General features: G+C 40.7%; 2 protein-coding genes across 4 annotated transcripts in view; one reads left to right on the top strand and one right to left on the bottom strand.

Moving 5' to 3' along the window:
• acp7 (acid phosphatase 7, tartrate resistant (putative)) overlaps window positions 1–14,841 on the bottom strand; it is a 28,842-nt gene extending 14,001 nt beyond the window's left edge. The window contains exons 1-7 of one of the 3 annotated variants that reach the window (XM_014169231.2): window positions 14,811–14,841; window positions 11,217–11,360; window positions 9,616–9,819; window positions 9,303–9,485; window positions 9,092–9,117; window positions 7,905–8,002; window positions 657–719 (exon numbers count right to left, since the gene is read on the bottom strand). In XM_014169231.2, coding sequence (XP_014024706.2) covers window positions 657–719; window positions 7,905–8,002; window positions 9,092–9,117; window positions 9,303–9,485; window positions 9,616–9,819; window positions 11,217–11,360; window positions 14,811–14,826 — 734 coding nt within the window. In that variant the 5' untranslated portion in view covers window positions 14,827–14,841. 3 annotated transcript variants of the gene reach the window in all.
• On the top strand, window positions 12,020–14,624 carry LOC106587544 (KATNB1-like protein 1). The gene is made up of 5 exons (XM_045715891.1): window positions 12,020–12,279; window positions 13,437–13,697; window positions 13,810–13,925; window positions 14,142–14,237; window positions 14,318–14,624. The coding sequence occupies exons 2-5, from the start codon at window positions 13,611–13,613 to the stop codon at window positions 14,334–14,336; spliced, it is 318 nt and encodes a 105-aa protein (XP_045571847.1). The 5' UTR covers window positions 12,020–12,279; window positions 13,437–13,610; the 3' UTR covers window positions 14,337–14,624.
• Window positions 14,842–16,044: the final 1,203 nt, after the last annotated feature.

The raw sequence follows: 16,044 nt of genomic DNA, 5'->3' as shown, positions 1-16,044 counted from the left end.
ACTTGCATTATGTAATAGGCTACATGGCATGCATATTACCTTTTGATACATTGCACAAACAAAGAAAATAGTGCTGTGTCATCACTGCTATTTTACGGTACAATCTCTCAAACATTACTAGCTATCTTGTTTTCCAATGGAAGGGATGTGGGTAGTGACCGTGAGAGCCCTATGATTCCAACTTTAATCGGGGTGGGGGACAAAGAATCTGAGCTCATCAAGGGGGGCCGCAGTGGCTTGCGGGTCGGCGTAGCCATAGTCTTTTGCGGATCCTTAGCAACATTTGTGTGTCCCTCATGTCCATGTCTGTCTCCTCAGGCATCACCCCAGTCCTGCGTGCTGTGCAGGTGCTGGAAAGAAGGGGCCTCATCCCTTCTTTAGCCTGAGCCAAGGGAGTGAGGGGCAGGCCTGTGGTATCGGAGGTATTATCTTACTGCCTCAGAGAATGGCCTGTGTGTTATGAGCCTGCCACAGATCGGATGTACGGCTCCTTTGTGCCGTCGGCCCCTTCACTCAGATTGAACCAAAGTGTTCCATAGGGGATGCTAGTTAGAGCTCCCCTCTCTTCGGCCAAATCATTTGGGGGTGAGTTTACTTTCATCAATGACCACTTCTATACAGTAGAGGGTAAGTGCGTGTGGTAGATGCTCCCTTACCTGTACCATAAACTCTCAGTCTGTCCTGGCATGCTGAAGCGGTTCCTGTAGTTAGAGAAGTTGCTGTGAAAACAGAACGGGTTCGGCTAATGAGATGCATGGACTGTAGTGTTCCATCTAGGTGCCTTAAATACCTCAGGTGAGATATTTAGTGCCAGAAACCTTAGTTCTATCATCATGTGGTTCCCTTGTCAGTACTCGTAAATGTCACAGGTGTGACGAATTGGTTTTAATTTTCACCAAGCTGGCATTGGCATTGGTTGATTGTTTTCCCTTTAAAAAACTCATATTTTGCTTCCAGGCAGCTGCCCACAGGAACTTGAAGAAACCTGGACACGTGCCTTGGGACTGGGTCGCTTTCTGTTTATTAGGTTTGTGTAATTGACTGAAATTATTACTTTGCATTGGTTCGAACAAAAAGTGGATCATTTATTTGGCTAAATGACTTGAATCTGAACTGAAATAAATTGAACTTGAAGTATATTGGAAACCTAAAGTGTATTTTTGTAAAACCATGCATTGACAAAGTTAAACTGGAATCAAACAACCACATTTGTCTGGTCTTTCACACCACCTGCTCAACCCAGATCTTAGAACCTGTTCATTTGCACTTTGTGACATAAACAAGGCTAATCTTAGACAGCTATTCAGAATACATACTACAGAAAGATTCATTACACAATGACACTGCCATTTTTTGCATTTGCTAGACAATTGTGGTCGTTACCTCTCCCACCCACCAATCCCATACTCACAATAGCTTTGAGTCACATTCCTCATGGAGATGACCTATCTAGCCAACTTTGACTACAGAAGTAAAGCATCTGCTTTAAACCTGCATGGAATACAGCCATTTATTACACTAGTCCACTGCTACAGCCAAGGTCTGTAAGTGGTCACCTCTACAGACAGGATAGGATACAACCAGATGGTATTTCCTACAACGGCACCACCTCTACCGCTGGTCATTTATCAATATTATAGTGCCAGAACCACCAGATCGGGACACACACAGACCGAACCAGTTCCCCTAATGAGACCCAAACCGAGACTTGTGCCTTGGAGAGCACCAGTAGCAGGCGTGCTATCCACCCACCCAAACACGTGCCATTTCCTAAATATTTCAATTGGCCAAACCTGTGTTAACAAGCGGCATGCAAAAAGGAAAAGGCTTTCTAGGAAGATGGTCACTAACGACGGCAGGCCAAGCCAAGAGCTAGCTGTCTTTAGAGGTTTACAGATTTTAATTTCACCAATAAAACTGGGAGCCAATCTTCCTTCCAGTTAAAGCAGTAGGGTCATTCCATAAAATTACTGTCTTTTGCATCCCTTTGATATTTTAAGTAGAAATTGTGCACCAATATTTCATTTCAAAAGCCTGTTAAAGTATATTAAATAAAGTGCCCTTTAATATAGACTGCATGGAGAATAAAATAAATTAGTTTTTTGTTATATGAATAAAGACTTGCCAAAGTGTTTTTTATTTCCCTCCGTCAACACTAACTTCTAGGAAGATTTTAACCCACGTAACCCCAGCATTTCTCCCTATTTTCACCATTGTAAAGCCCTTGTTACTTTGATGCTTTGACAAAGTCATTTCTGAAGATGATTATTTATTTATTGTGATTAGTGATTCATTTACATCTGTCCCTCATTTTAAGGTCAACCCTGTTACGTGAACTGAACTCTCGTTTGAATAAAAATAAACATTGAACATGTAGTCAAATCATAGTGTAAAAGCATATAACTTTTTTGGCAATTTACTGGTGTTTTGTGGTGGAAAACTGAGTGGGTCAAGCATAACACATTAACCCTGTTACCCATAGACAGGCTAGAAATGTTTTAACAATTTCATTTTTTTGTGAAACTTGCATTAAAATGCCCATCCTGGTTGCACACATATGGCTGATTTAAGATGAAATCGTCAACCCTGTTACGGTCAACCCTGTTACGGTCAATCATGTTACGGTCAACCATGTTACTTTATTTGTCACTTAATAGTCCTTTTTTTATTTAACCTCTTGAGATGGGAAAACATGTTTTTTATTAAGTTGAATATATGCTCTTTATGACAGGATGTTAAAATTAGGTGAAATCCAAAGTTTTTTTTAAAACCAATTTACACTTCCTAAAAGCCACCGAATTGGTGGAACGACCCAGTAAGGTATGTGGTGAAGTGATGGGGGAGTCTGATAGCTCTCCTGGCTTATGTAAGAGGCAGACAGGGACAGAGCGGCCCACCTGAGAGAGTATGGATGCTGGAGGTCAGATGACAGGGTTAATGCAACGTTAGGTAACCAGAGACAGTTCTGGTCAGAGATTAAAAGGAAAGATCAGGATCATAGAGAATCTCTAGTTAATGGGATAAATTGACCTTGGGGTCAAGATTACATGGTCAAATTCAAAGCTACGATAATAACTCAATAATTGAACGGTCTGTTACAATTGACCAGTCCACCATTTGCAACAGAGATTCTGACATAATCCGTTTCATGCTGTAACATATTTAATCCCAAACCATTCTGGGTGGTTGAGAAAGGAAGCCACAGTATGTCCAGCAGTATGCTGAACTGGGAGACGCTGTGAGCAGCAGCACGTCTGAGTCAAAGCTACTTAGTCTGGAGCAAAGTCATGGGTTAATGCCCCCATCTTGTGGTGGCTAGGCAGGGAAGCTGCTGACTGTTTGTTGGATGGACACGAGACGCAAGGTCTCCTTATGGGCGGACACCTCTTACCTCATACATAAAACAATATACATTTTAGGAGACCCTGGACAATGGAAATAGAACAGGGGTAATAAAAGCACTTCTATTTGGTCCAATAATATATGGACTTGTTTTGTTATACTGAATGATATATGTGCATGTCTAAAGGGGAATTATTACAACTTCCTAAAACAGACGCTCAGAAGTGTTTCTTTTTTTCTCCTCTACACAGTGGAACATCTGATCAGCTCAATTGAAAATGCTTATTTGTGTCATTCATTTACATTGTGTCCCGGCATTTCCCCCACCCTCTTCTACGCTGCTGCTACTCTCTGTTATTATCTATGCAGTCACTTTAATAGCTCTACCTACATGTACATTATTACCTCAATTACCTCGACACCGGTGCGCCCCCCCCCCATGTAAGTAAGCATTTCACTGTAAGGTCTACACCTGTTGTATTCGGCGCATGTGACAAAAACAATCAGTCATAGTTTGTAACTAGACAGGCTGTTTCCCTTGTGTACAAATACAAATTTGAAGGGAAATCTTTCACTTAAACCTTGTCAAATTCAATGTGGATGAACTGATTCATAATCCTAATCAACAGGACTTCCCCCGCATGTAAACTGTTTAGAAACGACACATACTAACAAATCAGATCAGCCCTTTCATTTCACTGATGAGTCTGTGCTACAAGATGCCAACCTAATCCTGGCTTTTTGAAACCTTAAAGGAACAATTGCTGTCTGAACATCAACTCACGTCATGGCACATTGTTTGAAATGGCAACAGTCACTTCCTATTGCCTCAGATGGGCCATTGAACTATAGAGTGTGCGGGGGAACAAAGGCGCTCTTGACTGGGGCCTTGGCGTCTCATGTGGACATGCTGGCCTCATGCAGCTGGAATGCTGAGGTCTCGTGGTCAGCCCGGCTCAATTGCTTTTATCAGGGGTGAAAGTAAACCAGTACGGTCCCGTACGGAGTCCTGGCTAAATAAATAGTGGGGGTACGGTGTACCGATAAAATATGAGCCCATTACAATAATTAAAATAAAATGTAAAAAACTGTAGGCTTTAACAACATTATTTATCTTGATGTCAGCTGCATGAAAAATGAGCGAAATGACTTGAAAACGGGTGGTATACAGTAAACACTCCAATGCTGTGTGGTTTGAGGAGAACACTGACATTTTTCCAAGGCAGAGATGAATGGCCGAGACTGACGCACGCAGACAGCAGTAGACTCATCAATTCAGTCAAAAAATGGAGGCATAATGATAAATCACTGAAATTTGCTTTACATTCATCAAATGGCAGGTGCAAATAGCTGGAATTAATTTGTGAGTGTGAGAACGTGCGCAGGTACCCTACATGAGCCTTTGATTATTCGACAATCAGATGAAAACATCCTGACTGGTTGTGTTTATGCCACATTAAAAAGGTAATACTTTTTTGTTAAGTTAAATGACAAATCTTTACTACTAGGCCCACAGAGACTCTATATGTAATTCTATGATTAGGCCCATAAAAAAAAAAGTTTGCACGTGCTTAGTAGATCCCGTACAGGGAATAAATGACATCTACTTTCACCCCTGCTTTTACTGGGGTAAGAAAATATAAATAAAAAAGCAGAAGCAACCTGCTGAAAATCTTGGTTCTTAAATATTATATATTTTTTATCTAAACAATAGAAAACATACACATCATACAAACATCATCTACATCACACACTGTCCAAACCCACTAGCACACCCCCCATCGCCAGCGCCCGCATCACTTTCCGCAACATGGCCTGAAACTGCACCATTTTGTTTCTCTCCGTAGCCCACGCACTTTCAATATTTAAATAATAAATAATTTGATTGGTTCTGACAAGCGCCACTGAACAAAACAGGGTTATCTGATTGAGGGGGGCGGTAGGCTTTAGACTATGTTATCCAAGGTTGGAGGGTGCTGCTTTTTGATATCAGGTTCTGATGTCAGGTGACAAGGCCAAGAAAAACAGGCTACTGTTAGCAGCTCCTTAAAGTAGGCCAGGCAGTAGGCAGACTAGGCACATTCCACCAGGGAAGAGAAGACCAGGCCTGGCCTGGGAATACAACAAGCATAATCATTATGCTGCATGATTAATGTAGATGTTTTACATTCAATCACTTCCTCATGCTAACACACTCACACCTGAAAGCACATTGTCTGCACATCGACTCTGTACTGGTACTTCCTGTATGTAGCCATGTTATTCTTACTCGTCATTGTTATTCGCTATTCACTGTGTATTTATTCATCATGTTACACACAGTACATACATATATGCAGTACCAGTCAAAAGTTTGGACACACCTCCTCATTCAAGGGTTTTTCTTTATTTCATCAGACCAAAGGACAGATTTCCACCGGTCTAATGTCCATTACTCGTGCTTCTTGGCCTAAGCAAGTCTCTTCTTACTATTGGTGTCCTTTAGTAATGGTTTCTTTGCAGCAATTCGACCATGAAGGCCTGATTCACGCAGTCTCCTCTGAACAGTTGATGTTGAGATGTGTCTGTTACATGAACTCTGTGAAGCATTTATTTGGACTGGTAACTCTAATGAACTTATCCTCTGCAGCAGAGGTAACTCTGGGTCTTCCTTTCCTGTGGCGGTCCTCATGAGAGCCAGTTTTATCATAGCACTTGATGGTTTTTGCAACTGCACTTGAAGAAACTTTCAATTTTCCAAATTTACTGACCTTCATGTCTTCAAGTAATGATGGACAGTCATTTCTCTTTGCTTAGTTTAGCTGTTCTTGCACGAATATGAACTTGGAATTTTATCAAATAGGACTATCTTCTGTATACCACCCCTATCTTGTCACAACACAACTGATTGACTCAAACTCTTTAAGGAAAGGAATTCCACTATTTAACAAGGCACACCTGTTCATTGAAATGCATTCCAGATGACTACCTCATGAAGCTGGTTGAGAGAATGCCAAGAGTGTGCAAAGCTCTCATCCAGGCAAAGGGTGGCTACTTTGAAGAATTTTCAAAAGGCACTCGCACATCTGAGCAATCTTGTTACAGGTGCATGGCAACAGTTGAAACAGGATGAATGAAAAAAGGAAACCGCACACTGTTCTTGATAGTATCACTGATATTTAATAAGCTTACGTATCGGCCTAACGGCCTTCGTCAGAGCTTATTAAATATCAGTGATACTATCAAGAACAGTGTGCGGTTTCCTTTTTTCATTCATACTTTGAAGAATTTAAAATATGAAATATATTTTGATTTGTTTAACACTTTTGGTTACTACATGATTCCATGTGTTTTGACTGGTACTGTATTATCTTTATCTCTGCATTGTCGGAAAAGGACCTGTAAGTATGCATTTCACTGTTAGTCTACACCTGTTGTTTACGAAGCACGTGACAACTACAATTGTATTTGAAACAGACACGCACACACAGTACAGGATATGACACTAAATGGCTGAGCCTGTAAATCCTTGCCCTTTTTATGCAGCCCTCTCACTGAGCTGATAGCCTAGACCAAGATCCCCAGGACTAAAGCTCTGGTATTCACCCCAATAACCAGGGGGCATCAAGGTTGTCCATCAAGGACAGGGTTGTACTGAGCATGATGAGGTGGAGTATTTAAACTAAACTTGGTCAATAATATAAAGTAGCCAGTTTTTTGTGAACTGCAAAGAAACAACATTACAGACCAGTAGACTTTGTCTGAGAGTCATTGTGTGGTAAATAAACAAAAAACAACATTTCAGTGAGTTTCTGTCAGTAGTTTCTGTTGGCCTAGATGCAAGATAGGAAACTGATATCTCAGTCAGTGTTTATTTTGGACAAGGTTTACTTGTTTAGTTATCGGTAGTTCTTGAAACACCTCCAGACCTTAGAAGCTGAAATAGTTCCCATCTGTTCCAATGGCACAGCGGAGTTGACCAAAGTGTTTTCTATAGTGAAAAGCTGTGGTTGTTCCACTCTGACCAAAAAGTTGTTTTTCGGAGCTTCTACCCTTGCCTCACAGTACAGTACAGTAGCACATTATGGATATCAAGTCTGGGGAGGTCTGGCCGTCTGTCTCAACAATATGAAATACAGCATGTACCGACTATTTTTCCCAAACCCTTTAATAATAGCATTGATTAGATGTGACCTGTACAGAACACACCAAAATATGTACCAGGAGCAGAAAACATTGGCTAATGGTGAGCAGAAAATAAGTCGACTGCTACCATGTTGACTCACTGAAGATTAGAAACTGTTCATAACACTGTCAGTTTTAATCATCAGTTTAAAACTAAATGACTGGTGCATGTGTGTGTGTGTGTGTGTGTGTGTGTGTGTGTGTGTGTGTGTGTGTGTGTGTGTGTGTGTGTGTGTGTGTGTGTGTGCGTGTGCGTGCGTGTGCGTGGGTGCGAAAGAGAGAGAAACAGAGAGAAGTAAATAATTAAAGGGGGTCATAAGGTTCTACTCATGACAGACAAGCAGAGAGAGAGAGGAGTAAGTAAATAAGTAAGGGGGTCATGATAAGGTCCTACTCACTATTCAGCCTCGTGGTTCCCAGGACAGGTCATATAGGGCACGTAGGCAGCTATGGACTGGATCTGACGCATGAACTCATCTCCAATCCTGCCGTTGTCCTGAAACAATTAGATTTAGTAATTTACCATAGCATAACACACAGTTTCAGTTGTAATTAAACCTGATATAATAAGGCTGACAGGATAAAACTAAAAAGCACATTAAACGAGCTAAAGCCAAAGTACTTTAAATCAATTTTCCAGACAGCTTCAGGAATGTGCCATTTGCATACCAAACAAAACCCCAATGAAACTAGAACCATTGATTTCACAACTATTCTAATGGTGGCAATTGAGCTTATGAACACACTGTGGTGGATGGCATGGTAATCTTCTGCCTTTCAGTTGCCATTGCCCTTAATGAGCTTTCAGAAAGAATTTCTATTTATAATATCAAGGAAGCCGCGGAACAGAGTTAGACATTCCAGCTCAAACTCAGCATGAATTGCGGCGATTAATTTTTATGGTTGTCTGCTCATAATGTCCAGCATTTGTCTCCATATTTGAGAAAAGTATGAAAGGAACAACATAACCAACATTGCTATTTAATTTTAGGGAAACGGCAGCAGCTGATGTATGCCATTGGTGATTAATAGATGTCATAGTATTTATGAAGGGCACTGTGAGACTGGCCAGTTAGGTTTGGGGAAACATGGCCTCTGTCTACATTAGCTAGTTGTCTCGGCTGAATAGAGCCCTGCTGTTGTACTTCATGGGTTACTTCAGTGTTACGCCCCTAATTCCAGTCTTTCAGCACAGGATCAAGGCATTTCACAGCTATGCAGCTCATTACAGCAGTGTGTCTTAACCCTGGCCCAGGCATGATCTGTTGATGAATAGTAATGGGACGCTAGGAGTAAGACTGAGCAGGGTTAGAGTAGCTCTATCTCATCTGTCATCATGGATCTAGCCAGACACCCAGATGGGCTTAAGAGGACTAGGCTCATGATGACATAACACACTCTCATATCTTACCCTGATGGTACCATAAACGTTGAGTGTGCCCCCTTATGCCCATAGTTTAACTTCATGAAAATCTCATGAAAAAGTCCTTAACATAAATGATATGTGTATCATTCTACCAGCTGACCAGCGATGGACATTGTAACGTGTGTGTGTGCAGGAAGCAAAAATATGTAGATATTTTACCTCATGCATGTCATATGCAAAGTCCCCTAGAAAACACAAAACCACATATTGGTCATGCATCCCCTCTCCAAAGTGTGCTCCATGTTACACCCAAAGTAAAACACAATGTTATACCACTGTGATTCAAGTTATTATGTAGTTAGGATCAACAATTGTCAACATTGATAAGGTTATTCACTTAAGACAATCAGTTGGGAGTTTAACCACTTACCAACGTGTAGGATGACATCATACATCCCGACCTGGGTCTCCTTTTGCAGTCTGGCCAGAGACTGAGGGTTCTCATTGCCCATGTCCCCATAGATGGCAAACCTGGGACTCCAGCTAGTGCTCTCATTCAGAGCAGTAAAGGAGAACACATCACTCCAGCCAGCCTCACTGCCACAGTGGTATACTGCAGTCAACACAGGGAAGAAATCACTCCCCTATAAATATTATGATGATGACAGGCCATAGACCGAATGTGACTGGCAACAGACATAGCCTAAATACATAATGCTAGTTCTACTAACATGGAAACCTACCATAAGCAGAAGCAGGTCTCAGATCAATGAGAGTGACCCTGTGGATGTACATCTTCCTCCCCTCTGATCCTCCATCCACAAACAGAGTAGCTTTGCCCTTGGCTGTCAGCTCAAACAGCCGTCCGTCCCACAGGCCGTACTCCACGGTGCTCTCCTCCGTCTCATTGAATGTGGTCCAGGTGATCTGCATAGAGCCAGGGAACCCTGGGGAGAAAAGCCCCATAGTTATCCAGCCAGATCAGGCTGCTCACCTTGCCCACCTGGAGAGAGTTACTGCCCTGGATACTTATTGATCCACTTAAGTAAGCTGGGAGAAACTCGCTCAAAAGGCTGATTGTTCAATAGCTCACAGGGCTTGACATTACATTTTTTTACCACTTGTTCAAAAGCTCAAGTCACTTGTCCCCCCTCAAAAAAAGTCTAACACCATTTTTACATCATTGTATGATGCAAGGAACCACTTTACAAAATAAAATGAATTACTATCTTTTTTACCATAGAGAATCAGACAAAAATGAAGGCTACACTCTGCCTATTGGCTTCTTTGCAAATTCAAACCTCAAAATACAACACTGCCCCTTTAAGGGTCTCCTGGAGGATGGTTGGCCACCCTTGGTAAAATATTGCAACATTACAATTACAACCAAAAAGTTTTTATATCTTTATAAAATAATTATCTCCAGGGCTCAAAATTAAGGGTGTCCCGTTGTCCCTGGGATGATCAAATATATGTCTGCAGTTCAAAACAGACTCTGGGACAGTTCTGGGATGACAGATGCAAAATTCATACAATCGCAGCAGATTACATGTTTTATTTATTTTTAAGTAATGAGGCTGATGCAACAGATTAGACCGTTTAGCTTAAAATGTTGATAAAGTTTTATTTCTTCATATTACAAGCTCAAAAATGCGCACATGGCTTTAAGTTACTTGCGAACGTTCCAAAATGCAGTTAGTGGGAAAACACTGTTCTCAGAAGCGTCCCACGCGCACAAGCACTTTAGATTAGATTAAAATATCAGTACAAAATTAAGAAAGAGGGGAGATCTAAAGATGCATCAACCAGGCAGGGTTACTAACATCACTAGGATTATGCCTTTGACTGCTGGACAATAAAATAAAGTTGATTTGAAAACCAACAGAACTTGAGAAAAATGCTGGTTTCAATGGCATATTAAGTGTTTATAAAGTAATTTTCTCAACATTTCTATGGTCGTATTTTGGTTAGACTAGGCTACTTTGAAACAAGGTAAGACATGTTTCATAAAATGGCATAAAACGTCCAGGTTTTAAACAATTACGTTTATGGTTAAATAGCTTCTGCTCAGATGTGGTGCGCAACAGGCACTGCCCTTCACTCTCCGCTCTCTTGATCATTTGATCTGAATGGACCATGACTCGAAGATGTCGACAGAACAAGCCTTTAGACCAGGAATGAGCAACTTTGTGTGGGGGACACAAAAAAATCAGAATTCATCATGAGGGGCCGCAGTTGCTTGCGTGTCTACGTACCACATTCATACACCGCCCCCCAGGTTAAAGCCTGGACATATATAGAGATTTTTATATTAAAGATGAATGGAAACAGATCAAAGACCTACCTGCATAGGAAATGTGCACCTGCTCAGGCTGAGTCCCAATGGGAGGAACACTAAGCACTAGCAGGGGTGCCAAGCTCAACGCAACGAACACAGCACCAACAACAGACACCATTTTTGCTCTGTCTGGTCTACTTCTGCACAGTCCTGAGGGGAAAGGAGAGGTGAATTCACACAGTAGGAAGTGGATACCGGTAATATACTGCTGTGTCTGCAGTCCCATGACTTTTGTTGCCCTCTCATACAATGTCACATGATGTCATAAAAAACATGTAGGCTAGTTAAACTCAATAGATGCTGCTTCCCTTAAATGAAACCCAGCCTTTCAGGATACAAATGGTCTCAATTAGGCTACAGAAAACTGTGCCCAGTCAGCCAGTCAGTCGGTGTGTCTCTGATGAGGAAATCAGAATCAGTTGACCAAACTGATGAAACAGCAGCCAAACCTGTGAAGTCAGCAAATGCAGTGTGGCAAGGCATGATGAGTCAATAAAAGCAGTTGATGTTGTTTGTGATTGTTGATGTGTGCTCATTTAAAGGACAAGTCATTCGATTTGAGTTAATCTGTTCTTGCATTGGCTTTCTAACTGATGACAACTGTATCACTTTATGATTGCCTCCTCCATAAAATTATACATGCCTTAACATGTTATTAAAAACGTGAACCATGATTCTCTTTTAAAATAGTATTTTAGAGTGAGCAGTGAAAGATCCAATCTACTATGAGAACAAGATAATAGATTATTCATTCTGTATTTAAAGCAATTAAGATTTATATTTTGAAATCGAATACACGGGGTAGACAAGAATAATCCAGTATGCCTATTGTACATTTAGCGCATTTATGAATCCCAATAACGTCCACCAGCCGACTCTCTCGGCAATTTGAACCTGGGGACGAGGTTAATGAATCCCCAACAAAGTCTCTGGTCACAGTTCAGGAAAGGAACCGGGGCTTCGTTTGGGTTAAGAAACCAAGCTGAAAAGGATAGCAAAACCGGCCTCATTAGATCGGAATACATGACTTCTTAATATGACTTCTTAGAAAGTCCATCAACACTGACAGGTAACGTTAGGTGATTGCAGCATTAGCAAGGTAGCTAACTAGTACAGTAGGTTAGTTCGAGGAAGTGTTAGTACAAGCCACGTTATGTGTTCATCATCTGTAGCTATCCTTCCACATTCTACTGCTGTCTCAGCTCTTTGTCAGCTGTGCTACTGCTGTTAACAGCTAACGCGACTAGCAGACAGCAGCAAATGCTAACGGCAATGCTGGATTTACTGGCTGATAACTGTAAGACAGATATGTATCGTGATAATTGCAAGTGTACAGTCGCTTCCTATAAATTGAAATGCGCAAAAAACATTAGCTAGACAGACGAAGTTGCCCTCACCTTTTCTGGCTACGTCATTATTCAAAATAACAACAATGTGCGCGCGAAGAATTGTGGGTAAAAACAGTTTACCCAGCTTGTGTGTAATCATTACTTCAAATAGTTGCATAGTGTTCTGTTTAGCAACGAAAATGTGTGTTTATGTTGGACAGATTCAGGTAGTTCCCTCACTGTTTGCTGAACCTGTCTAATAGACAACAGTTTGGAGTAATGATTACACTGCGGCTTTCCCTATATAGTGTATGTAGGGCCACAGACAAACCTAGGAATAATTTAGCTTTAAATGTATGTGTATGTTCGATGTGGTGTGATTCAGGTTCCCACTCGGCCGTCAGCCCTTCAATCCGTTATTGTACAGACAGCTGTACTTTCTCTCTCACTGTGGGTATTCCCAGAGCCATTTACAGTGCTTTGTGTGTGTGTGAGGAGTTTTGATGTACATTGATTGAAAATAATGTGTACTTTTTGCCTCATGAGCATAGTTCAACTGTTGTACCCCAATAGAACCAAATATAATATTGTATTACTCCAGTGTTTGTAAACAAACACTATATAGCCTCAAAACATGGTTAAAACTACAATTTTGATATCATAGATGGAGCCATAGCTCTGCCTATGAATTTGAGAGTGTTTACATTTCTCCAGCCCCATCCTTCAGCTTTCCTACTGATACAGAGGCTGGGAGATGGCTTTGTTATTGTTCAACTGCTGATTGCCACTTTAATGAAATCTTGTACTGGGACAACCCTCATACCTTTTTTCCTTGCTTCATATAACTGATGATTGAATCTAGTATGTCTGAGTATTCAACCATGTCTTTGTTTCATAGATGTTCAAGGAACAACCCTGCAAGACTGAAGGGGGTTGTGTCGTGTACTGTAAGTGGGAGACCCACCATCTCACTATCATTCGGAGGAAGCAGCGAGCCACAGGGAGGACTTACGATGTGGTTAACAAGGAAAATGAAATGGCCTGTGTGCAGAACATGTAAGAGATCTTCTACATGGACCCATGGGAGTTTCCACCCACTGCCCCCCATGCTAACAAGACTGACAAGGCTGGTTCAAAAGACAATGACTACTTCACAGAGGTGTGAAATATCCGTAGTCTGTTTGCCTTAAGGGTTGATTGTCTCATCATCGTGATATGCTTGGTGTCACAAATATTTGAATGTATTCCACCTCCGGTCTGCTGTTTTTCAGTTGTCAAAAGACCACAATACAATGACGGAGGTGCTCTTTGGAAGAAATCTGAGACTCAATCTAGCCTTGACCCTGTGGCGAAGAAATGTTGGAGAACTGCTTACATATTTTTTAAGGTACAGTAGAACTTGTCAAGATTGAAATATCTGAGGCTTTATTGGTCCAAAGTTTTGATTCTATAATAGCATAGCTCTTTTGTCCTACAGGATCAAAGACACTTGTATGTAATAACAAAAAGGTACATTTCTAATGTTTTTTCCTGGTAAAAAACAATGTTTACAATTTAAGTTTAATGCCATTTATGTATTATTTATCTAATCTTTACCCGATAGTCTTGCCGATGAGTCAGAGTCATCCAGTGTTTCCATTGGCTGTTGTGTTGACCTTTTCCCTCTAGTGAAAAAGGTCCTCACTAGTCCATATGAAGAGTGAGTACCACTGTTAATGACACACTATCCATTACAAATTCTTGACAATCCAACCAAACTGATCCCATGTTGTCTTGCAGCTACCTGGTAGTTGGTTAACGATGGGTACAATCAGTGTTGAAACATTGGTGGCCAGAGCGCTCAACAAGTCGAGGTACTAACGCTCAATCTATGGATGGGGAGGTTTTAACAGAATATATATGGCAATCTATCGTAACTTTGGTAATTTATACTTGAATAACTTAAAAAAAAAAATGTATTCATATACAGTATTAATTTATTATGTCTGTGTCCATATTGTCCATGAGTTTAGTAGATAGACTATACATAGTTCAAGAGAAAATAGCCTAATTAATGAAAAAAAGCATCTAATCAACAATTACATTATTTTCAATCAACTCTGCAACTCTTTCAACATTTACTTTTTTCCAAACTGCCACCAGTTTGATGCCAAAACAGTTCCTAGTTCCTTTGCAACCCTTTTTAAAATACATTATCATTTGAATATAAGTACAAATAGTGTTAGTGATGTATGTGACCTTCGTTCCTGTTTTTCAGGCTATAGACTCTTACCTGTTTCAGTTGCCATGCTTGCAATGGTGGCCCATGTCAAGCTCAAGTCCTGATGACTTTGTTTCCAAATTCCCATTGTGAAACAACTCATAAGAACAAAATGGACTTGTTACTCAATGAACTGCACTACTTGACGTGTTATGCTTGGAAAAACATAACCTGGTTCATTTGAGGGCTGCTAAAGAGTGTCTATCTGACTCAGAGAGACACTCCAGACAATGATTGTACCTTATTCTTTGTAATGGCACAGTGCAGTCCAGCAGGATTTCCCTGTGTTTTATATACTGTATATTTCCACACTATGAGGTTGGAATAATAATGTGAAATTGTGAAAATGATAATAATGCCCTTTCAGTGTAAGAGCTGTTTGAAAAGACTGCCTGAAATTTCTGACTGTTTTAGTGGGATGGGGTTTTGGTCTTCCATGGTACTATCACCATGCAGTAAATTAGTTAATAGACCAATGAGAAAGAGAATTCCAAACGTCTCTGCCAATGACAGCTAATTTCCACTCAAACCACTCCCAGACAGTCCTAGCAAAGTTCCTGATGAAAGCAATTGCTCTTTGCTAAGAATTTTAATTGAAAACAGTCACAGTAAAGTACTTAGTTGTTACCCATAAATGATTTGATATTGAGATAAAAATGGCTGCATTGGATCTTTAAAGCATTTTAATTTAATTAGAATTTGATATCAGCACAACGCTATCATGATTTCACCTCAATGACACAACATTAATCCAAAGGATGAAAGTGCATAGAACTGTCTGGTTACAGTAGTGAACCATTTGAAGTTGTATTTAGTTCATTAAAATGGTACTTGTTTTATTGTAAACAAATAAATTATTTAGATATAAAAATGTCAGCCATAAAAGGTTATCCTGTGTGGCTCAGTTGTTAGAACATGGCACTTGCAACGCCAGGGTTGTGGGTTCTGGGTAACCATTTGACTAGATGTTCAGGAGTCTTATGGCTTGGGGGTAGAAGCTGTTTAGAATTCTCTTGGACCTAGACTTGGCACTCCGGTTAATAGCAACCGCCACTGCTGAAGGTGTCATTTCTGTTTAGTCAGGCTATTGAAATACTCCAAGCCCTAGTTAGAGCCCATAACTAGGACCCAGAGTATAAATAATGCCTGGAGTTTTTCTTGGTCAGGTCACATGGTTAGAAAATATTCCTGGCCCTATTCATAAGGTACATCTACAGTATGTGTTGTGTTAGTGTACAGGTCCTCC

This window comes from Salmo salar, chromosome ssa01 (genome assembly GCF_905237065.1).
Source record: "Salmo salar chromosome ssa01, Ssal_v3.1, whole genome shotgun sequence".
Classification (NCBI taxonomy): Eukaryota; Metazoa; Chordata; class Actinopteri; order Salmoniformes; family Salmonidae; genus Salmo; species Salmo salar.
Note: the sequence above shows the minus strand (reverse complement) of the source record. Positions and strands in the feature narration are given on the sequence as shown.

Coding starts and splice junctions, on each gene's coding strand:
- LOC106587544 (XM_045715891.1), top strand. CDS start 13,611: ATGGACCCATGGGAGTTTCCACCCACTGCCCCCCATGCTAACAAGACT. Junction 13,698..13,809: donor ACAATGACTACTTCACAGAG/GTGTGAAATATC, acceptor GCTGTTTTTCAG/TTGTCAAAAGACCACAATAC. Junction 13,926..14,141: donor CTGCTTACATATTTTTTAAG/GTACAGTAGAAC, acceptor TTTACCCGATAG/TCTTGCCGATGAGTCAGAGT.